Genomic DNA, 23,610 nt, shown 5'->3' with positions numbered 1-23,610 from the left:
AAAAAAAAAAAAAAAAAAAGTTCTAGTGCAAAGACACTTCAGACAAGATTAAGTTTCTTACACATAGTGATGATTCTTGACACATTCTACCTGTTAGTTGTAAGAATTTAAATTCTTTAATAACTATGCAGTTCTGTGTCTACATGCATTGAGGAAATGCCACTAGTTTTAAGGATCCTGAGATAATATAACAGGGAATATTAAAGGCAATTCACATTCTTCATACTTAGTCTCTGTTTCCTGGCTTCTGCCTCTGATTATCTGGCCTCTATCACATAGCTACCTTAAAAAGCCTTCCAGTTCATTCCCAGAAGCTCAGCATAGAGCTAGCCCTTTAGCAGCCTGCCTAATGGGCTAATCATGGCTCTTTTAGTCATTCTTATCTGTGAAAAGTCTAATCACTTGGTCTACAAAGTCTAAATTTTAAGGAACCATCCTTTACTGGTATTACTTCTCTTAATTGCAGACATTGCTCCCAGAAGAAGATAAATATACTCGGAAATTTTAACTTTGCAAACTCAAGCCTAGAAAGTAACAGTAAATAAATTTTATGCATGGATTTAGAGATTGTATATTACCTTTATTTTGACATTAAAAATTTTTAAACCAAATTTATAATTCAATATGTCTTAGATTACTGTGGGGTTAAGCATATTTTATTTTATTTATTGGCTGTTCATATTCTCCAGAGTTAGCCTGGTCTCAGATCCATTTTCAGAAGTCCCAGAAACAGTCCTCTTTGAGTTAGGAGTAAGGATGAGAAAACCCAACAAGGGGACTTTAGGAAAACAAAAAGAGGGTACGATGAGGTGATTGGAGGGAAAAAGGGGGAGGGAACTTCCCTGGCCCACTTCCCAGCCCTGGCCTTCTCTGAGGTGGTGATCCTTAAAAAAATGGCATTAACAAGATAAATAAATACTAAAATACTGGCATTATGATTTTGCTACAGTATTTCAGTCACTATATAGACTGAAATAATTAACTTGTTCAGCCTCAGGAATTGTGGCAACTGTAGCTACTAAAACCTATATTTTGGTATTAAAGTGTGGAAGTCAGAGAACTGCTTAATTAAATAATTGATTTGTACTCAAGCTGCATTTTGATTTAGACTCACCCCTCTGCTGCCCACCCCAATAAACACAGAAGGCTTTATTTACTGAATTTTCAGTAAAGAGACATTTTGTAGGGGGTTCAGGATTTCATTTTAATGTTACCAGCGTTTTTAGATGTATACAGACACCAATATCATATGATTGCCGTTATTTTGTAACTATTGTTTAAAAATATAAAGTATAATTTTCATACCACTAGTAATTAGAAGTGCTATCTTTAATCATGCACAGATGGTCTTTTGGCTATGCTTATAGTTTCTAGGTGAAGTTACTCTGATAGTACAACAGATGATTAACTTCAGTTGTGTGTAAAGGTGGTACACTAAAATAGGACAAGTGAAATCTATTCAGTTGACCCATCTCAAAAGAACTGCTTCTTCAGTCTTTCCTAATAGGCACAATTATGTCCATTTTCCCCTCTTGCCTCATATAAATCTATAACAAATTTAAAAAATAACAGTGCTGTCGTACTTTCTGTTTTACTTTTGGTAAAAATGCTTGCAATATCTACCTCTATGAGCTGAAATTGTTGTCACTATCTATAACCAATATTTAATAAGCTTTTATATTCCATAGGGTTTAGAATCTCGATAACTGCTTGAGAATATTAAGACCCCCAATTATGAGAGCATTTTGTTTACCTCGTAATTTTTAGACCTATCAGTCTTTTTAGGAGAGTTTTAATCTTGTTTGTGGTTTTTTTTGAAACTTGAGCTTTTGAGGAGCCAAAATGTCTTCCTCCAAGGGAATACACACTGATTGTTTTTTGTTGTTGTTGTTAAATCTCAGATATGTTTAATTTCTCCTACATAATCAATGGCCTATTAAATTGTAACTTGGAATTCTTACAGGCAGTAGAAAATCCAGTTCTACTGTGCTGAATTTTCAAATATTTCAGCCTCAGCCACTCATCAGGAATTTTCTAACATATGTCTTATTGATCTGCTTGTTCTAGACTGACATTTTCTGAGGAGGCTGGGGATGTGATTTGTGATTATGGGGAGCAGGATACTTATAACAAGGCCAAGTGCCTGGCTTTAGCTCAAATTATCTACAGTGAATGTGGCCTGCACAAGAAAGCTATTCTTTGCTTGTGTAAACAGGGTCAGACTCATAGGGTCATGGAGTACATACAGCAGTTCAAGGACTTTACTACCGGTAAGTTAAAATGTCTACCATTTGTATACATTTGAATTCTGGACTTTAATTGTAAGATTACCCATAATAGCAGGCACTACTTTAAACTTATGTTATAAAATCAATTTTATATATACCAATAAGTGGGAAATTTATTTTGTAATTTTTCATGAACATAGGTAAGCTGGAGCTGATTGGCTTTCATGCTAGACGTTCAAAATATTATGTATTTCCTCAAAATAAAACTTTTGTTTTTTTTTTTTTTTTTCTGACGACGGAGTCCCTTCGCTCTGTCGGCCCAGCACGCTGAGTGCAGTGGCCGGATCTCCAGCCTCACTGCAAGCTCCGCTCGGTCTTACGCATTACTCCTCCCTACCTCAGCCTCCGAGAGCCGACTACAGGCCGCCCGCCACCTCACCCGGCTAGTTTTTTTTATTTTTTAGTAGAGACGCGCGGGTTCACCCGTGTTAGCCAGGATGGTCCTCGATCTCCTGACCTCGTGAGTTCGCCGCTCGCCTCACACAAGTGCCGGGAGTTCATGAGCGCTTGAGACACCGTGCCCGGCAATAAAAACAATTTAATAAACCAGATAGTCCTGGAAATATACAGTTTTAAAGATAAATTTATACAGAATAACATACTACATATGTGATTTTTAAAAATAACTTATTCATAACATTTTATTTTATTTTTTATTTATTTTTTGAGACAGAGTCTCACTCTGTTGCCAGGCTGGAGTGCAGTGGTGTAATCTTGGCTCACTGCAAGCTCCACCTACTGGGTTCACACCATTCTCCTGCCTCAGCCTCCCAAATAGCTGGGACTACAGGCACCCGCCACCACGCCTGGCTAATATGTTGTATTTTTAGTAGAGATGGAGTTTCATCATGTTAGCCAGGATGGTCTCTATCTCCTGACCTCGTGATCTGCCCACCTTGGCCTCCCAAAGTGCTGGGATTACAGGCATGAGTCACCGCGCCCAGCCTGTGATATATTTGAAGTGTAATATAAGCATTAGCAATGAAGAATTTCTAATTTATTTCAAAATTTTAAAACACAATTGAACAGTAATCTGAGATTACAATTGAGCAGTCATCTGAGAGAACTGTGGACCTTAGGGTGACCCTAGTTGGATGAGCAGATCTCTTACTCTGGATCTCATTGGCAGTAACTCTGAGTACAGGCATTGCTGACATCTCCCCATCTCCCAGGCCAGTGCCCATCCTGATTTGCAGGCTATGTATCCCAGTTCTAAGAAGATGCAAAATGGAACCAAACATAGCCATTTTAGGTCACATTCTTCCAGGAAGAAGGAGTTTTAGTGGTTGTTGAATCTGGTCATTTTCAAATAATTAATTGACTTTTTCTTAGAATCTATGTTTTTTTTAAGTTACAAATTTCTTCGTTAATAACAGCATGCCCTATGCTATTATTGTAATAATAGCTAGGCTTTTTTCCATGGATTATCTCACTTAATCCTTATGTTGACTCTATGAGGTAGATTTTGTTATTGTCCCATTTTATAAATGAAAAAAATAGTATGTTTCCATACAGAGGCTAAGGCACAGCTAGAGGTAAGTGATTTGGTTATGTAGTGACAGGACAAAATCTGGCATAGTAGGTATTAGTTAATATTGTGAATATTCCATTACCTAAGTATACAGTTTCAGTTTCTGTGTTGTTAACTATTATTTCTCATAGATAAGAATTGTATTAGTTAATGTTTAGACATGGGATATAGATTTTAATTACTTTTAGGATTTAAAAATTTTAGGGATAGGGTCTGTAGTCCCAGCCACTCAGGAGGCTGAGATGGGAAGATCGCTTGAACCCAGACATTCTAGGCTGCAGTGAGCTGTGATTGTGGCACTGCATTCCTGCCTAGGCATAAGAGTGAGACCTTATCCCATAATAATAATAATAATTTTTTTAAAAGGAAAATGGATTTTGAAATATAGTAAGCAAAAGGGATACAAGGAGTTCAAGACCAGCCTGGGGCAACAGAGTGGGACCCTGTCTCTATATATTAAATACATTTAAAAAACCCGAGGCTTTCAGAGTTAAATTATGTTTATGGTAGTTCTTGAAAGGCTCTCAAAGTTATTCTGAAAATTACCTCTATTGCGGCCCCAAAATAATATTTTTACTTAAAAAAATTTAGGAAGTTAATACAAAGTTTACAAATTTGAGACTATAGAGTGGGGCACAGTGGTGCATGCCTGTAGTCTCAGCTATTGGGAAGGCTGAGGCGGGAGACTGCTTGAGCCCAGGAGTTTGAGGATATAGTACACAATCATTATGCCTATGATGAGCGATGCACTCCAGCCTGGGCAGCACAGTGAGACTTTGTTTTGAAAAAATTTAAGAATACAAATCGTAACTGTAGCTTTAGATTACCTCAGTGGTTAACTAGTAGATTAACCCTTATGGAATTGTTTTTTTTTTGTAATCAAATACAGGCAACTTCATATGGCTCCACCTCTAGCTACTTGAAATAGCTAATGGCTTCTTAAAGTTTTCATTTTTGAATTTCTAAATACTTGATAGTTTTAGGAAAAAAAATTACTGAATTGCATTTTCTGTGCAAGGCACAGAAAGACATTATACTCACCAGAATTTGGTCCAAATATGAGCAACAAGATATAGACAAACAAACTGTAGTATTAGATGGAACCTTTGAAATTATCTCCACTTCGGTGGCTCACGTCTGTAATCCCAGCACTTCAGGAGGCCAAGGCGGGCGGATCACAAGGTCAGGAGATCGAGACCATCCTGGCTAACATGGTGAAACCCCATCTCTACTAAAAATACATAAAATTAGCCAGGCATGGTGGCAGGCACCTGTAGTCCCAGCTACTTGGGAGACTGAGGCAGGAGAATGGCGGGAACCCGGGAGGCAGAGTTTGCAGTGAACCAAGATCATGCCACTGCACTCCAGCCTGGGCGACAGAGTGAGACTGTCTCAAAAAAAAAAAAAAAAAAGAAATTATATCCAATTCTAGCGCTTTTCAGATGTGAAAACTGAGTTCCAAAAGAGTAAGTGACTGATGGAGTTATGATTAGAATTCAGGTTTCCTGATAGCCAATCTACATTTTTATTATACCACATTTCTTTTCATTATAATTATTGGATTGTATTTTGGATACTCTTATGGGTAGTTTTCCTTTGTTTTTTGCTATGCTGAGCATGATTTTTTTTAGGGGGGCTAGGGGATAGTACTGTTGAGTTTAGGTTGGAGTGGGTCATTGAGGGCTTTGAAAGGATTGGAAAAACTGTTGATTGGCAGGTATAGACATTAGCTAGTCCTAGTTTCTAGTTGATTTATCATGTTAGGATGTTGAGATAAAGTTCTTTCATTTTTGCCTTCAGATGACCTGTTGCAGCTATTAATTTCATGTCCCCAAGTTGAATTAATTCAGTGTCTCACTAAAGAGTTGAATGAGAAACAAACATCTTTATCTTTTGGTCTTGCCATACTTCATCTGTTCTCTGTAGATAAGAAAAAAGTTGGCATTAAGCTACTTCAAGAAATAAATAAAGGTGGGATAGGTAAGTAGAGTAAAATGTTGTGGAAGAAATAGTAGTGGGTTATTTAGGGAGAGGTTGAAGATGATTACACATGAGTTAACTCAAATTTCCCTAAGAGTTCCTTCTTAGCAAGAGTTAACTTTAGGAGTTTATAAATATAAAGATTACCATGTAAATAATAATCTGTTGGCAATAGGATATGTTTCTTGAGAGAATTAAAATGAAGAAAAAATCTTTATGAAGCCTGAGGGAAATGTTACAATAATTGTAATCACTAACACTAAAAACTTTATATATATTGACATGTGTATATTTAGCTATCTTTTATATGTATTTTAAATGTTATGTAGATATAAACTATATGTTTTAATTCCTGAACCAAATGTCTGTGTGTTTACATATGATATTCACTCTGAACCTAACTCTGCTGTGGATTAGAGAATAACTAATTAGGCTGGGTGCGGTGGCTCACCCCTGTAATCCCAGCACTTTGGGAGGCTGAGGTGGGTGGATCGCTTGAGCTCAGGGGTTCAAGACCAGCCTGGGTGACATGGTAAAACCCTGTCTCTATGAAAAAAATACAAAAATCAGCCAGGTGTGGTGGCATGCACCTGTAGTCCCAGCTACTTGAGAGGCAGAGAAGGATCGCCTGAGCCCAGGGAGCTCAAGGCTACAGTGAGCCGTGATTGTGCCACTCTACCCCCTGCCCTCAAAAAAAAAAAAAAAAAAAAAAAAAGAGGCGAGGGAATAATTCCAAACTCACTTTTCACTTTTTTCTTTTCCTTAATTCTAATATAGCAAGTTGAGCGACGACCTTGAATTTAAATTCTTGAACTACTTTTGGAAGATAACTATCTTTGAAATTATCATAGAAATATCACTAAAATATTTTCTGGTAGAAGAAGTGCTAAATATTTTTGTAGAAAAATGATAATTGTGGTAGAAATAAAATTATAGTGATGACAGGGTTCTAAACAGTGATCCTCTTTTATGAAGTACCATAAGTAATGCAGGTAATAGATAAGAAATGAGTTCCATAAATTGATAGATCACTAAGATATTTTGAAAAGTAAGTAATATTAAATTTCTTTAACAAAATGATTTTATTTCCTTAAGAAAAATATTTGTCATAGAAGCCCCATCATTAAGAGGTCTCCATCTAGAGACAGGATGAAGAGTTTGTCAAAGAGTTTCTTAAGTCCTTGGGTTAGCACCACTAAGGCATTTATATAAGTGTTTGAAATCATGAAAACTTCACCTATAGGTCCACAGTTATTTGATAGTTTCTAGTGGTGCCTTATAGACTCTTTGAATAAGAATGAGCCCACATTCGTCACTTTCTGAGCTCCTGCCTTATAGCCTTCAACATCTGCTACCATAACAAGAAGGCAATGAGTGGAGACGTGGAATGTGAGAAGTGGTAGAGACATGAAGAGGTTAATGATAAGGGAGGAGAAGAAGGAACTAACATGAATACTTACCATGAGCTAGACTGAGCACTGCATATTATATCATTAGTCTTAGGGGAATCAGGTAGAGTTTAACAGTAACTGAGTTGAAATTATGTCCTTTTCTATTTTTGAAGAATCACTAAAGTCTGGATTATCAAATAAGTGCCATACTATATATAATATTGTATTTTTTTCCCCACAGATGCAGTAGAAAGTCTTATGATAAATGATTCATTTTGCTCCACAGAAAGGTGGCAAGAAGTGGCAAATATATGTTCACAGAATGGCTTTGACAAATTATCTAATGACATCATGTCTATTCTTCGATCTCAGGCTGCAGTTACAGAAATTTCTGAAGAGGATGACGCAGTCAACCTAATGGAACATGTGTTTTGGTAGTTCTATATCTTAACCAGCTGAGGGAGCTTGTACAACACTTTACATATGCTGGTTGGGCAAACTGATTTTAACATAACTAACTTATAAATAAATTTAGAGTAAGCTCTCAGAAATAAATCACACTTTTGTTATGATGACATTTCGATTTGTCTTTGAAATATTTATACCATTGCTTCCTTTTTCCCATATGGTCATTTCTTATATTGAATCTTGATAAAATCCAAGATTATAACTTTGTGCAAAACAGTGTAGGCATTTTTATCGAAGGACATAAGCTAATGTCCAGATATATTACTTTCTGGTGATGTAATATGATAGCAAGAACTGAAGAAGGTGCAGGTAGTATCCTGTGTGTTAGACTGTCTTCCCAAACGTGAAATGCTACAAGCCTGACTTGACAAGAAAAGCAGGATATCATTTCAAGGTTGGACTTGCTGGCAAAAACCTAGAGTACAGTAATTTTGTACTGCTGATTTAAAGATGTGCCCCATGCTTTGATATATATAAATATGGCAAAGCTTAGGCTTCTAGTATAAAAGCTGGGAATCTTGGCATATTATTACTTAGAGAGAGGACCAGTCGAATTTTGCATAGAAGTAGACCTGTGATACCTATAGGTATGGAAAATATGTCATAAGAAGTGGTTTTGGATGATTTCAAGTATCTGAATAAGTATTTGATTGAAAACTCTGAAAGTTCTGTGCCATGGACAGGTGTAATATTTAAAATATTTAATGATTAGTATGGCATGGGCACAAATCGAGCAGAACAGATACCCAATTAATCAGAACAGCCTTTAGGCCTTATGCCGCTCCAGAGCATACTAGCTAAATGTCAGCCTGGACCATGGAACATGGTTAAAATGAGCTGCTGGCTGGGCGAGGTAGCTCATGTCTGTAATGCCAGCACTTTGGGGAGGTCGAGGCAGGAGGATCACTTGAGCCCAGGAGTTTGAGACCAGCTAGGCAACACAGTGAGATCCTGTCTCTGTTATTAAAAAAAGAAAAAAAATTTTCAAGTAAAAAATGAAAATGAGCTGCTATTAGAATAAGAGCAAAGAGCATAACTTTTCCCCTCTTAAACTTAAATTGCAGATGTATTTTTATGTTATAGTGGAAAGAAGATGAACAGGGAGTCAGACAGCTTCATATTAAAATTCTGGTCCTACCTCTTACTCACTTATAAAATATGGGCAGTCCTCTCTTAGGCTTGTTGTGAGGATTAGTGATAATGTATGTGTAGTGTAAGTGTATAACATGATAGAGGAACTTAGTAAAAGATAGCTATAATTCCTTTGTAATAGGCCCCAGAAACACACATTTCTCTGCTTAGTTTGTACTTACTAAATCCCACATGTCTATTCATTTGTATTTATATGTTTATCCTTCTTTAAAGTATTTGATATATTGGTACAACTTACTGCTGATATTATCTGTCCACACTCGTATTAGGGTTGCCTGGCTTATTTTATAAATTCAGAAGCATTCAAGCTGAGTTTTTAATTTTTCCATTTGGTGCTAAACAGAGTACTGGATAATTATAATTCAGCTTTCTAAAACATAGCATTTTAAAGTAATACATGTGCATAGTTTAAAAGCAATTTATTACTAAAAGGCTTATCAAAATAATATTTTGATTTTTGGCCTTCATGCTAGCTGTTGAAAAGAGCAGATAAAGGATGGAAAAAAGGAATGGAAAGGGAGAGGTATTTCAGCAGCACTGGTTCTTTGTGTACCAATGGCTTAAAACCTTTTTTTTTTTTTCTTTTTGAGACCTATATGATTGATAGAAAGCTATTATGTATCCGTTGACAGAGCTTAGAAAAAACATGTCTCCATGAAAGCCGGGAGGATAAAGTAGGTATATAAATCTAGAGAAAGCTTAAACAGCCATTGTTGTTGTTCTTCTAATTTTGCCTTGTTTTTCCTTTGCTCATTATTACTCCTTCTCAGCTAGCATTGCCTTTGGCAGCTTTCCCAAGAAAAGTGAAAGTTGTTAAGTGAATATAAATTAAAATGCCTGGTGATGGAAAATGGAGTTGGGAGGAAGAGCAAGATTATAAAGTTAAATGAGAAAGGAGAAAGAATTGAGTTGTGAGCTACGGAGGGCTTTGAAGCTGTCAGAGCCTCCGTGTAAGCTACACTGAAGGAGGTATAATCTGGGCCTCAGCACAGAAACCTGCATTCTAGACCAGCCCCACCACTGTCTAGCTACGTGTCCTTTTCCTCATGCTTAAGATAAATTTATTTTGACTAGATAACTCCTCTTGTCATTTCCAACTCTAAAATTCAGTAATTCTGAAAAGGTACAAATTATTTCCCAATGCTTCTTGACCTTCAGCCTAAATTTGAAATACTACAATTCAACATCAGCATCAACAACATCTACTGAATACCTATTTTGCACACAATTTCTGCTAGCAAGATTACAACTTCAATGGAAACACACAGCATATTTTAAAAGTTACTACTAATAATTCCTTAGCATTATCTAATAGTCCATATTCAAATTTCACCAGTTGCTTAAAAATGCCTTTTAACATTTGAATTGTTCCAATGAAGATTTAACCAATGTTCATGTGTTCCATTAGGTCTTGCTGTCTTGAGTATGTCTTCTCTCTTTTTTTCCTCTTGCCATTGATTGCTTTACATAGCAGTTGCATAGCACGGGCCATGATGAAGTAAGTTTCTCTGATTTCACATTAGGTTTTCTTTCTACCATACCATTGAGGAAAGGAAGATATTTCTTCCAAGATTTAATTGTAACTAGTTACATTTTTGTTTATTGTGGTCGTGCATGTATCAGAATGAATTTCTATTAAATTCATTCATTTGGAAAGGTTTGGAGACGTTCTGAAACAGAAATCTAATCTAATGAAAAAAATTTTCTTAATATTTAGAACTTTTCCTAAATCCTGAATTAACTAAGAAATGACCATTAAATTAATCACTGTTTTAACTTTACAAGATGAAAACTGATACTTTTAGGTGCCTGGAATTCTGTTGGATTGCTAAAGCATATGTTAAGTCAAAAATCATAGCAGAGGCCTTATTTTTTCTTTTAACTTTGTACATTTCATAGAAAGCTCGTACGTTTCTTCCATTCTTTCTCAGAAAAAAACAGCATTTAACAAATGTTCAGTGTAGCACTACTGAAAATATAAAACTGTCAGTTTGCTAGTAGTTATAATTTGTTGTGTTCTTGAATAAAAATATATTGGATACATAAAAAAGACACTGTTATTTATATAATTTTTTTCATTTTTTTAAATTGATAATTATCTACAGGTACCCTCCCTACTTAGAGGATCTCTGTCTACCTATAGAGGTCTGGCACTACTGTAAATGAGTGAAATGTATCACAGTCAGGGAAAGGAGGATCTGAGGACTTTTTGAAAGGGACAATTGTGATAAATTCCAGGCAACTTTTATTATGCAGGACTATGGAGTCGGTGTTACCTTCTGGGAGGCTGGAAATGTAGATTTGATGTAAGCAGTCCTGATTTTTCAGAATACTGTGTGGGCCAAAGAAAACACATCAGCAGACCAGACTTGACCTGCAGTTCACTCATTTGAAACCTCTGTCCTAAACTGAGGCTAGATTTGATTTCTTGTTTCCATCAACTTTATTTTTATTTATTTATTTATTGAGACAGTCTTGCTCTGTCACCCAGACTGGAGTACAGTGACGCAATCTGAGCTCACTACAACCTCCGTCTCCTGAGTTCAAGCGATTCTCCTGCCTCAGCCTCCTGAGTAGCTGAGATTACAGGTGCCCACCACCACACCCAGATAATTTTTGTATTTTTAGTAGAAATGGGGTTTCATCATGTTGGCCAGGCTGGTCTCAAACTCCTGACCTCAAGTGATCCATGTGCTTCAGCCTCCCGAAGTGCTGGGATTACAGGCGTGAGCCGCCATGCCTGGCTTCCATCAACTTTAAATGAAGCTTTTTGAGTGGATAAAGATAGTAAAGAATTACCGTATTTTCTCATTTGGTGCCGGGCACGGTGGCTCATGCCTGTAATCCCAGCACTTTGGGAGGCTGAAGCAGGTGGATCATGAGGTCAGGAGATCGAGACTATCCTGGCTAATACGGTGAAACCCTGTCTCTACTAAAAATACAAAAAATTAGCCAGGCATCGTGGCGGGTGCCTGTAGTCCCAGCTACTCGGGAGGCTGAGGCAGGAGAATGGCATGAACCCAGGAGGTGGAGCTTGCTGTGAGCCCAGATTGTGCCACTGCACTCCAGCCTGGGTGCCAGAGCGAGCTCCGTCTCAAAAAAAAAAAAAATTACCTTTTTTTCTCATTTGGAAAAGCCTACTGCAGAATACCCAATTTACTGATGTAACAGAAGGGAGGATAAAGGATAGAGCTTATGTGGAAGCCAATCCAGTGTGGAGGCCATTTTGGTTTCTAATGCAGAGGAACGTGGAAGATAACACAGATGCAATTTGTGTGTAGAAAGAGAAAAAGGTACAGAGTCCTTAAGTAATTTTGACTTCCCCCAACCCCACTCTAAAAATTTAATCTATAGTATTCCTCCCCAACTGTATACCATAAGCTTGGTTAAGAAGTAGTAGTATAGTTTTAAAATAGAGGCTACAAAATTACATTTTGAAGATTTGCCTACATGGATCCTTGTCTCTATCCAGTTAGCTCTTCAGTGGAAATTCCACTGTGGCTGTGGGGGGGTTTCCATTATCATGTTGTATATAAACTGCAGCAATAATCACCACCAAGCATTTTTAGCTCTCCATTGGGTGCAAACGCTACCTTTAAACTCCCATGTGTATTAATGTGTTAGGGCCACACTGAGAAGGATCCACCTTTTCCACTCAAGGAACAGTTGTGTGGGTTAAATTCTGTTTTCTTGTTTTATTAGGTCAGATAATAAAGATACTATAATAAATAGAGTGAGCTTTAGGTGAGTTTGTGCTTAACAGGAAGGGCATGTCACCCTTCCACCACTTTGGTTGTACACAGATCAGAATGTGTAACAACACATTCCCAACCATTTTCTCCTGGAACTCTTCCTTCACCTCATACTGCTCACACATTTTGACTATGTTGTTGTTGTTGTTGTTGTTTGAGACGGAGTTTCCCTCTGTCACTCAGGCTGGAGGGCAGTGGCGCGATCTCAGCTCACTGCAACCTCCGCCTTCCGGGTTCAAGTGATTCTCTTGCCTCAGCCTCCTGAGTAGCTGAGACTACAGGCGCCCCCCACCATGCCTGGCTAATTTTTGTATTTTTAGTAGAGATGGAGTTTCACCATGTTGTCCAGACTGGTCTCAAACTCCTGACCTCAGGTGATCTGCCCGCCTCGGCCTCCCAAAGTGCTGGGATTACAGGCGTGAGTCACCATGCCTGGCCTGCTCACACATTTTGAAAATGTACATTTTGGAAGCAGCCCCCAGCAGTGGGACTGAATTGTCAAAGATTTTTGCCAAATTGCTTGCAGAGTTAGGCGTTTATGAATTAATGATCATGAGTTTTGATTGCAGGCCCTGACCAATCCAAAGAGTTTAAAAAGTCAGTTTAAAAAGTCAGCTTGAAAAGTCTTCATGCTGTTTTTGGCCAGCCTCCCTGAGGTGAGTACTTAATATTGATCGCTTCTGAACACAACATCAAGAAACAGGTTCGTGCTACTACTAGGATCAATAATAAGGATGGGAAAAATATTGGCAGAGAGATTCCAGTGGCCTTCCAGATTGCAGTGCAGAGACCCTGCTTGCATCACAGCATTAATCTTGGCATCAGAGAATGTTACTCTCCCTGTTTTCATGAGGGTGCAGGGACAGGGAGAATAATTGCCAAGGCTATTCCTTCTATTCCTTTGCCCAGGTTGGTCCCTTAGAGATGGGGAAAACTCCTTTATGCTATTTGTGTATATAAATAGTCTCCAAGTTTCCTCTACCCTCTGGGTATGCTTTTTCAGGTGTCAAATGAACATGATAAGATTTTCTAAGAGATGATTTTCATGCTGACCATTTCTGTAAGGAACAAGAGGTCTTGAAGAGCTCATAACACCAGTAGCAAATACCAGAAAAAGGTGCGTATCTTAAACCCAAGTGACACATAAAGTAGATATCAATAAGATTACAGCTACTCCCATTCTGTGATTTGTAATCCATGAAAAATTGCTCACAAAATGAATATTTCCTAAATGAAATAGGACTGAAATAGTTATTTTGAAGACATTTTCCTGGGAATGCGCTGTTAAATGAATCGCCAATTCCTAATTTATCTGCCTGATAAATGTTAGCTTTGCCTAATGCAAGGTATCCCATTGATAGGGATAATAGCAGGCACCACAAGCACTTGTTAAAATCATCTTTGCTTAAATGCTAAATAGAATATTGAAACTAGTTCTGAGGCTTCACATTAAGAAAACTATTACTAATTTTGGGCATGTATAGATCATGGAGATGTAGAAAGAAAAGTTGAAGGAATGGGGTTATTCAATTTGGGAAGAAAAGAACAGTTCTGCCTTTGAGTGTCCAAAAGCCCTCACATTAAGGAGACAACCAACTCGAAGCCACATGAGCCACAGAACTAAATAATAAACAATTTTTATTTGACATAGAATAATTTGCTGATGGTGGAGATTGTGAAGGCTGATATTGGGTGAATAAAGAAAGTTGTAGAAGGAGCTACTCTGAAGGTCTTAAAAAATAAACCAGTTGCTCTCTTCCATTTGATATAATTGTGGTAGTTTCTGGGTTTTGGAGGAGTCCTTAAGAAAATTCTTGAGATGATCTTTTTGGAGAAGACTTGTGCAACACTCAAAATTACTTAATCCAACAACCATTTCCTGATTACCTACTAAAAGATGAATAAGACACCTGTCTATCTCGTGGGTACTTGCAATCTAGAAGTAAAGTTATACACAAACAATTGTAATACAACATGGTAAGAGTTAAAATGGAAACATTTACAGAACAATGACCTTTCTTGGTTAGGATTTACTAGAATATGTGCCAGTTTGACTCAGTAGATGGCAGCAGAGATGCCAGCAAGACCTTCAGTGATTTGAATTGTTTCTATGGGGAAGAAGTGAGGCTTGTCCTATTGTTTCTAGTCATATTTTTCAATACAGTCATATTTTCTGGTTGGAAAGCTTAAGCAGCTCAAGGACCATTCTTGGGGGATTTGTGTTCTTAAGAAGATGGCCCTTTAAAGAAAAAAGTTACTCTATATGAAAATATGTAAACATCCAAGCACTTTTTAATATTTAGCTTTTCAGTGAAATAGGGTTGAGGGTGGGGTGAGTGGGGTGAGTCCAGGCCTGGAGAGAGGGCTTTGTTTTCTAAACATAGAATTTATTTTCAAGGCACTTCAAAGGCTGTATTGTAGTAGGATCCTGCTCGTTATGCAGCAGTCCTACACTGTTAGACGCTTGACCAGGCCCCTCGTGGCTTGGCTGACTTTTCTGTTTGTGCTGCTTTGGGTTGAAGCACAGGCTAGTTGAAGAGTTGTTACTGATGCCGTAACTGTAGCTTTGAAACCTTCTGGCATGCCCAGTGTATTCTTCAGGAAACTAAGAAATGTAGACTTGAAAATAACCCAAGCCGGACAACTTGTTGCCAGATCGTGGGGAGTTTGTGCTCCCAAAATCATTGAGATGGTTTCAAAACTAACTGAAGAGAGTGCCTGGTTATTCTGCTTGCACAGTGCTCAAGCCTTGATTCAAAGTGGGGCAGTGAGATTAGTATAGAGGTGAAAGCAAGAGGCATCTCTGTATGCCTCTGAAGCAGACCCTAGCCTAGGAAGTAATTCTGAGACTTCTTTATTATTTTCTGACCAGAACTGCCAGCTCAGGGATCCCCACATACCACATAGCTTTTGAAGGGAGACTGTAAGCCAAGGTTAAGTCTTCTCTCACCCCACAGTTGGGGTTTTATTTGTTGTCTTTGTTCCTCAGTTCTGTCTCCATCAAAAACAAGATAATGAGCTTGTTGGTCAAGCGGCTTGTAATTTTCCCAGGTCAGCTGAGTGTCTAGAGGAGGAGAAACAAGGCCTGAAGATTCCTGAGTAGTTGAATACATTTAGGAAGACAGAGAATTATTTGTAAGTCAGGGTTTCTCAGCCTCAGCACTATTGATAGTTTGGACGGGATAATTCTTTGTTATGTGAGGTTGTCCTGTGACCTTGTAGATGCAGGACACTAGATGCCAGTAATCACCCTCCCCCACCCCAGTTCCCCTGGCTATCAGAAATGGTGTGAGGCCATGTCCAGTGGTTTAGCACCACTAGTGTGAGTTTTCCTCATGAGTATAAAAACTCTACCATTCCACAGTTAAACGTCATAATTACTGGGTGGGTCCTCTGTAAAGAGGGTCAGAGATTGCAAAGTAAGGGGCCTGGACCTCCCTTATTTCTTTCTCCAACATAAATTACTAGTTATCATTGCAGATCCAGAAAGCATCTTTTTTTTTTTTTTTTTTTTTTTTTTTTTTTTTTTTTTGAGACGGAGTCTTGGCTCTCTGGTCTGCCAGGCTGGGGGGTGCCAGTGGCGGATCTCAGCTGCACTGCAAGCTCCGCCGCTCCCGCGGTTACGCCATTCTCTGCCTCAGCCTCGGGAGTAGTTGGGACTACAGCGCGCCCGCCACCCTCGCCGGCTGTTTTTTTTTGTATTTTAGTAGAGCGGCCTGGTCTTCACCGTGTTAGCCAGGATGGGTCTCGATCTCCTGACCTCGTGATCCGCCACGTCTCGGCCTCCCCAAGTGCTGGATTACAGGCTGGGGCCACCGCGCCCGGCTTTTTTTTTTTTTTAAAGATGGAGTCTTGCTCTGTCGCCAGGCTAGAGTGCAGTGGCGCCATCTGGGCTCAGGCAACCTCCGACTCCCTGGTTCAAGCGATTCTCCTGCCTCAGCCTCTTGAGTAGCTGGAATTAGGGGCACACACCACAGCGCCCTACTAATTTTTGTATTTTTAGTAGAGACGGGGTTTCACCATATTGGCCAGGATGGCCTCAATCTCCTGACCTCATGGTCCACCCACCTCAGCCTCCCAAAGTGTTGGGATTAAAGGAGTGAGCTACCGCACCTGGCCCAGAAAACATCTTGAGCTTTTTTTTCTTTTCTTTTCTTTTCTTTTTTTTTTTTTTTTTTTTGAGACAGAGTCTCGCTGTGTCACCCAGGCTGGAGTGCAGTGGTGCAATTTCGGCTCACTGCAAGCCCCGCCCCCCGGGTTCACGCCATTCTCCTGCCTCAGATTCCCGAGTAGCTGGGACTACAGGCGCCCGCCACCACGCCCTACTAATTCTTTTGTATTTTTGGTAGAGACGGAGTTTCACCGTGTTAGCCAGGATGATGTCGATCTCCCGAGCTCGTGATCCGCCCGCCTCGGCCTCCCAAAGTGCTGGGATTACATGCGTGAGCCACCGCGCCCAGTCACATCTTGAGCTTTGTACGTGGAAACAAACAAACAAACGAAACAAAACAGGTCTTATCTCACTTTCAACTCAGAAATCTAAGCATCTCAGGGATTCTTGGTAAGACAGAAGTAACTGATGTGCTTAGATTTCTCTTGTAGGCAGAAGCATATCACCTTCAAGCATGAGCTGCCTGCCTTCTGAACTCTGCAGACCGCCTCTTCTGTTCTCTGGGGCACATTGGCTTCTCTGTTCCTAGGTGTAACCTTTCTTCTTCCCACCTCTTGATCCCTTTATGTCTTCAGTTAGGAGCCCAGTCAGAGTCTCTAGGCTGTGGAAATGCTTGCCTGGAAGAGTGGGAACCAAAGTGCCCTCAGTGGCTTTAGAATGTGATTTGTTATTGCATCCACTTGTGCCATTTGCCACCGAGGATGATAAAGGTGGCTCTAATAGGTGAGAAATTGGCATAGCCATTAAACTGACTGACATTCAAACCAAGCTTTATTACAGAAAGCTACAGAGATGATAGGATTGAAAACATGACCTTTTGCCAGAAAGCTAGTGGGAAACAGGATTATTAACCTTGAAGAAATATTAAAGATGAACCATAAAGGATTACTGAACGGAGAACCTTATACATGTTTTCTACTTCTGCTTGAGACAACAAAAAGAAATTAACACAGGAATTTAATTGAAATTAAAACTTTAAATTATTGCAGGGAGGCATTTTTGAGAGTTAAGGTTTATGAACTTTATAGGGGTGACAGTACCGAGGGTAGGTTTGGAGCACTCTTTAAAGGTTTTAAGAAGTGGCTGTACCTATATCTGACTGATGGGTTGAGGAAGGGCAGGTCCTGCAACAGAAGGGATCACCTTTTCAGTCTCCCTGCTCTGATGCGTGGATGGCCCAATACACGTGTTGTGGTTGACCGTGAGGTGGCACCAAACTTAATTCTCTAAATAAGGACTTGGGCACTGTTCTTCACGGTGTGAGTTACCTGACCAGACTCAGCAGATGACAATCTTCTGTCTGCCTTCAGCAGGGCTCTGCAAATTTACTTCACAAGCAGTGTTGTGGGTAGGGCTCCCCGAAAAGCTGACTCTGAGACAGAGGTTTGTGTGCAGGCTGTTCATTAGGAAGGGCTCTCCATATCCACACTGTGGAAGGGAAGAGAAGAAAGCAGGGTTGGGCAGAGGGAGAAGCTAAGCTCTGAAGCAGTCCCAACAAAGAGCTCAGCTGACCACTTGGAATGCACTGAAGCAGGGAGGGCTCTTCTGAGGTATCCCCAGTTGGTGTGTGGAGCCAGGCCTTTAGACTCCTGGGGGGCTGCCACTGGAAGTAGGCATGACTTGGGCAGGGTAGTTTCCTTCGGCCCAGGGAGTCCCCAAGAGTGCTGATGGCCAAGGATCTTGCTCTAGCAGCTTTTTGGCCATGTGGGGGAATAAACTCTTCATTCATGAAAGGGGATCTGGGAGCGTCACAGCATCCACCACAGCAGCTTCCCCTGGCTTCTTCTTGGGTCTGAGTCTTTCCTTCACCCTTTATGTAAGAAGCCTTTTCCTCCAGGAACATATTTCCCTTCCCCTCATTCCCACCAAACCCTTTGCCAGCCCAGTACAGGGAGTGAGTGCAGAGCCACAGATTCTGTTTATTCTGAAATGTGTTCCTCCCTCCCTCTTTTCTCATCTTCATTTCTCTTTCACCTCTCATCAGGCAGATTCATGGCCTTGTGACAGCCAGCCTAGATGGCAAGCTAAATGTCAGGCTGATTTATTCATCTTTGGAGAGTTTCCATTCTCCCTTTCGTGGCTGCGAATTCCCTCTCTGTCCTTGGCAAACACCTTGTGGATGAATCCCCAGGGCAGTAGTGCAGTCGACAGAATGCTGGACTGCAGCCTGCATTAGCTAAGGCAGTCGTTTGTAGGAGCTTAGTCAAGGCCTGTTTCCTCCATTAGTTCTCCAAAACAGGGAGAGGCCATAGAACCGAGTGATCTCCATCACTCCTTCTAACTCCAGCATTCAATAATATTTTGATTTGAAGGATTTTCACAACAGGAAATGGCAACAAAAGAGATGCCAGATTCTTTGCTTCTTATCTCACCCACACAGAATACCAAAGTCTCTTTTCCCAAATAAATGCAAGATGTGGGATTAGTTATGGCATAGTCTGAAGTGTTGGGGGAGTGAAAGTTTTAAAACCCCAGAACATCTTGGAAACCAGTCTGTATCGAAATCAGCAAGTTCTTAGCAGCTCATCTTGCAGCTGTACCTAGCCTGTCTGGGAGGCTCCTGTGGAAGGGTAAGTGAAGGTGAACCAGGACTTGTGTTGGGCTGCATTTGAAATGCACGGAGCACACACTGCAGCAAGAGAGGTTTCCTGCTGGCTTCATTCTACTGGCCTCCCTCCCCTTTTATTAATCTTAATTTAATTGGATTTAGCTATCAGTGTTGGTATTTTCTGTAGCGATTTTTTTTTGTTTTAAAGGCATGAGGCGGAGCCATTGTAAACACTGGCCCTTAGAAGGAACTCGGCTCAGATACTTGGTAGAGATCCCCTTCAAACTGTCCTTTCTGTTCCAGGCTGGGTGTCTCATTCAGTAGTGACAGACTGAGAAATGAGCGGCACAGGTTAAAGATAGAGGAGGTAGAAGCAGGAGAGAAAAGGTTAGTGGAAAAGTGAACTTGACTGTTCAGAGGGCAGAGCTGAGCTTATTTGCATAGTAACTCAGGTGTGGTTACTTATTTACGAAACACATTTCTTATGAGGTGTGGAAAATAGGCTACTTGTGAACCTGATCCCTGGCCTAGAATGCTCATGGTCAGGAGGCAGAGCCCAGCAGGGACCCCACTCTCAAGACCTTCCATTTCACCTCTTTAATTACCTGCAGAAGCAGCAGAATCCGAAACATCTTGTTTGCTTGTCTTCCCCTCCTGGCGAGACTCTGAGGTCCTAAAGAGCCGGGATAAGTATTTGGTCACTTTTGTTTTCCTTGGCATATGGCAGGCCTTCAGTAAATAAATGGGTAATGAATGAGCATTGGAGTAACCTGCTGAGTGACTTGGCAGTGAACCTGGAAGCAACCTGGAAGTTGGAGGCCGGTAAATACAAAAGAGAAGGAGAGGTTTTGGATCCCAGACTTAGACACGTACCCTGAAGTGAGAGGAGGGAGTTACATCAGAGCCGGAGGGACAGAGCGGCACCATTTGAAGTAGAGGTCAGCTGTAGATACGCTGCAGGAGAAAATCCCAAACAAACTTGACCTTCTACCAAGTACATGGACTGACTTCTTCAGAACAAGGCAGAAACCAAAATAAAACCTTAAAAAAGGCCTACCCCCAGACAGGAATTCCCCCAGACTCACGGTAATGCCGTAGTTACACAGCAGAAAGAACAAAGAAGAGATTTAAGCATCCTGAAATTGAAACGGCTATTGCTAAACGCGGGAGAATCAGCAGAATCATTAGATTCCAGAAAATGCCGAACCTCTGAGGCCTCTGTTTTCTTCCATCCTGATGTTAGATTGCTGGCAGCCCACACTGAGCTGCTTTATGAGAATATGCAGCTAGGCCACTGCCTCTAGAGAGATGAGGGAGGAAGGAAGGGCAAGCTTGACTTGATTGGAATGTGGAAACTCTGTGTTGAAGATGAGTGCACCAGCACCGGGCACTGCCGTCTCTCTGCTCCTGCTGACGAATGAGGATATGGCTGGCCTTTTCAGCTAATTAGATGCAGACATGGGTATCTCCGAGTATATATATCAGTCAGGGCCCGCCTTACAGGAAAATAGAGTTTATCCATAAGGGTTCAAATAAAAAGACTTTAATCAAGAGATTATTACAAGAGATTTGGGCAAGGTTAAGAGAACCCCTAAGGAATGTTGAGTACCCAGAGGCTGCCTCAGTCAGGAACCATTACCTCCCATGGAGATAGGGCATGAGGAGGAAGGAAATCACAGTAACAGAACCAGGAAGAGCTAGAGCTCTGTGAAGGGGACTCTGTGGGAGCTGTCACCACGCAGGGCAGGGATGCAGGGACTGTCAGAGACAGGGCACCAAAGAAAGGTAGGGGTGAGGAGGAGAGGTACCCCGCCATCACTGGTGTTATCACTGAGGAAGGAAAGAGAAGCAGAAAGGCCTAAAGCCTGGTGGTCCTGAACAGCATGTGTGAGCCGGGTACGTGGGGAGCGTGGCTTATCGAAGATATGGATCTCCGCTGATTGGTCTGTTTCCCCAACTGAGAGGCTGGGATGGCTTCCGTGCAAGCTGGTGTGAGTGACCCTCCAGCAATTTGGGGACAGCAAGCAGCAGACACTGTCATTAGGTCTACTTTACTGTAAGGTAATCCGGGCAAGAGTGGACATTTGATCTGGAACACAAGGTCTTATCACCAAATAAATATTTTATCATTCAAGTCCCCTCTGAGCTGATGCAGGGACAGGGCTTTGGTGGGTGCCCGAGTCCTCTGCCTCCTCTCAGATGTCCAGTGACCCCAGCGGGGCTGGGGCTGAGCCATTAGAGGAGGTGGGAAAGGGGTGGGTCAGGAGACAGGGGCTGGGTTTTCCTTTCAGGACTTCTTTTCTTTTCAGAAAGATCAAATACGATAACACGTGAAAGCATTTTCGAAGGCAGAAAATGTCGTAACAAACTGACCATGTCTTTTCAGAAAATGTCCCTCAGGAGGTCTAAACCACAGCTGAGCTTCTTTGATTCATTCATTTAACAGGTATTTATTGAGCACCTGCCATATGCCAAGGGCTTATTTTCTGCCTTATTGGATTGGCAGAGTTCTTTGTATATTCTTTTCCACTCACCCAGCCTGAACTTTTTCATGTTAACCTCTGCTGTCTAGGGTTGATGGGGAGTATAGAAGAAAGTAGAATGCTTGTCAAGGAGTGACGGAAAATATGTTGGCGGAAATGAGATTTCAACACCCGCTTCTCATTACCTCCAGCCTCACTGGCATTCTGCCTTTTTGCTAAGGAGCTGCAGGCTGGGTTTGCATAGGGAGCGAGGACTTGAATGGCGCTGCAGGGCACCATGGCAACCACACAGGTCTGCCACCAGGGAGTTCATGTCAGGTTGTACCTTGAAGCTCATCAGCTGTGGGCTCAGCAAAAAAAAAAAAAAAAGAAGAAGAAGAAGAAGGAAAGAAAGAAACCCTTTGCCATTCTGTGAGGTGGAGAAAAGGGGAAGGGAGGTCAGCGTGATGGATACAGCTCAGACAGGGTGCTGTCAGTAGGGATGCATTCCTCAGTGGGGACTTGTCACTTTCAATGGCAGCTCTGCTTGCTGGGAACTTGGGATACCGGGCCCTAGCATGGATAAAGGCACACATGCCTAGCTTGGGTTATGAAATGCCAGGATGTCCTGTCAGGATGTTTGTCTTTGAGCAAGATCAAAGGAGTAGATGGCTTTCCCCTGGTGGGGCAGTTCAGGAATCCTGCTTGTCTTGAAGGGGAACCCCTTTGAGCAGGTCCTGGATAAACCACCCACTTCCCCCATGTCCCAGACCCATTGCTTCTGGGTAGGTAATATTTTGCTGTTTCTTTCTCTAGTCAATAAATCAATCCTCCTACCTCATTCATATCCTGGTAAAACATGTTGGTGGGCGCCTAGTATATGCCTGGATTATCTGATGAAAGTAGCCCTAATCCAGAAGAAAGTTGTCTGCAAAGTTTCACTAAATAAGCATAAAATAGTGTCCTTACTGTAACAGAAAAGGGAAAGAAATGTAGGGCAGGGTCTTGGGAACTTGATGTGCCTTGGTACTTTAAAAAATGCCCCAACTCAAGGATCCTGCGACTTGGTGAGGGAGACAGAAGCAAAGTCCTTGCTGTGGGCTCCCCCACCACCTAATTTTTCCCAGAGGAAGGCCAAGGACTCTGTGGAGTCTCAAATATCTCGGAGTGAGCCTTATCTGAATTATGCTTCTGCACTGCTCTCCTTTTATCCTGCATTCTTGTCATCCCCACAGCAACATCTTTGAACACATCTGGTCTCTTTATTTGCCTTATCTACCTGCAGGCAGGCCAGGTGGCTGGGTAGGAGCTATGTCTAGTGGTTAAGCAGGGCTGATGTTGGCTGAGGAGGAAGGTACAATAGCCTCCTCCTCCTCACTATCGTTACCTAAGAGGGGCCACATGATGACGAGGACTGACAACGCTTCAGGGGATTTCTCTTGTTTCAGCTTCTGTTTGCAGAGGTGCTTTAGGACTTTGTAGAGACCCTCCCAGAGCTCTGGCAATTTGTCTTTTCAGTTTCTCAGACCCAGGATACTACTTGGGTTTAGAAAGTCTGCTTGTTTGTGCTGCAGGAGATGGTGGCTGCCAGGTTCTCGGAGGAGAGGACCCATTGGTTAGCTATTTCCATAGGTGCTGTGTTGGCTGCCCAGTTGGTATTGATTTTTAGATTGCTCCTGTGATCACACTGCATTATGCTGCACTGGCCCAGGGCCTGGGCAGGCCTTTTAACTTGAAACGTTTGTTCTCTGGAAGGTGCTGGTTCTCTCTTCCTTGGCTGGCCTTGCCAGGTCTCCTGGGGTTCCCAACTTGTCACTGACATTCTTCCTACTGGCTTGTTTGGAAAGGTCTGAGAAGGGCATCAATG

The 23,610-nt window shown here is 41.2% G+C and overlaps 1 protein-coding gene and 1 long non-coding RNA gene across 8 annotated transcripts in view; one reads left to right on the top strand and one right to left on the bottom strand.

The window, feature by feature from the left end:
* Nucleotides 1-10,860, top strand: part of CLHC1 (clathrin heavy chain linker domain containing 1) — a 75,771-nt gene extending 64,911 nt beyond the window's left edge. For 6 of the 7 annotated variants that reach the window (XM_017858999.1, XM_017859005.1, XM_017858998.1 and 3 more), the window contains 3 exons: nucleotides 2,068-2,270; nucleotides 5,620-5,799; nucleotides 7,432-7,770. In XM_017858999.1, coding sequence (XP_017714488.1) covers nucleotides 2,068-2,270; nucleotides 5,620-5,799; nucleotides 7,432-7,628 — 580 coding nt within the window. In that variant the 3' untranslated portion in view covers nucleotides 7,629-7,770. Of the gene's footprint in view, nucleotides 1-2,067; nucleotides 2,271-5,619; nucleotides 5,800-7,431 lie in introns of all 7 variants that reach the window. The other variant, XM_017859004.1, reaches the window with a different exon arrangement.
* A 6,292-nt stretch (nucleotides 10,861-17,152) lies between these two features.
* Nucleotides 17,153-19,955, bottom strand: LOC108519773 (uncharacterized). The gene is made up of 3 exons (XR_001882730.1): nucleotides 19,887-19,955; nucleotides 18,002-18,161; nucleotides 17,153-17,350 (listed from the first exon to the last, which is right to left on the bottom strand). It is a non-coding gene; the product is annotated as an uncharacterized LOC108519773 (long non-coding RNA).
* Nucleotides 19,956-23,610: the final 3,655 nt, after the last annotated feature.

The sequence above is a fragment of the Rhinopithecus bieti genome, unplaced genomic scaffold (genome assembly GCF_001698545.2).
Source record: "Rhinopithecus bieti isolate Rb0 unplaced genomic scaffold, ASM169854v2 scaffold_47995, whole genome shotgun sequence".
Lineage (NCBI taxonomy): Eukaryota > Metazoa > Chordata > Mammalia > Primates > Cercopithecidae > Rhinopithecus > Rhinopithecus bieti.
This window is presented reverse-complemented; position numbering and strand designations above follow the sequence as displayed.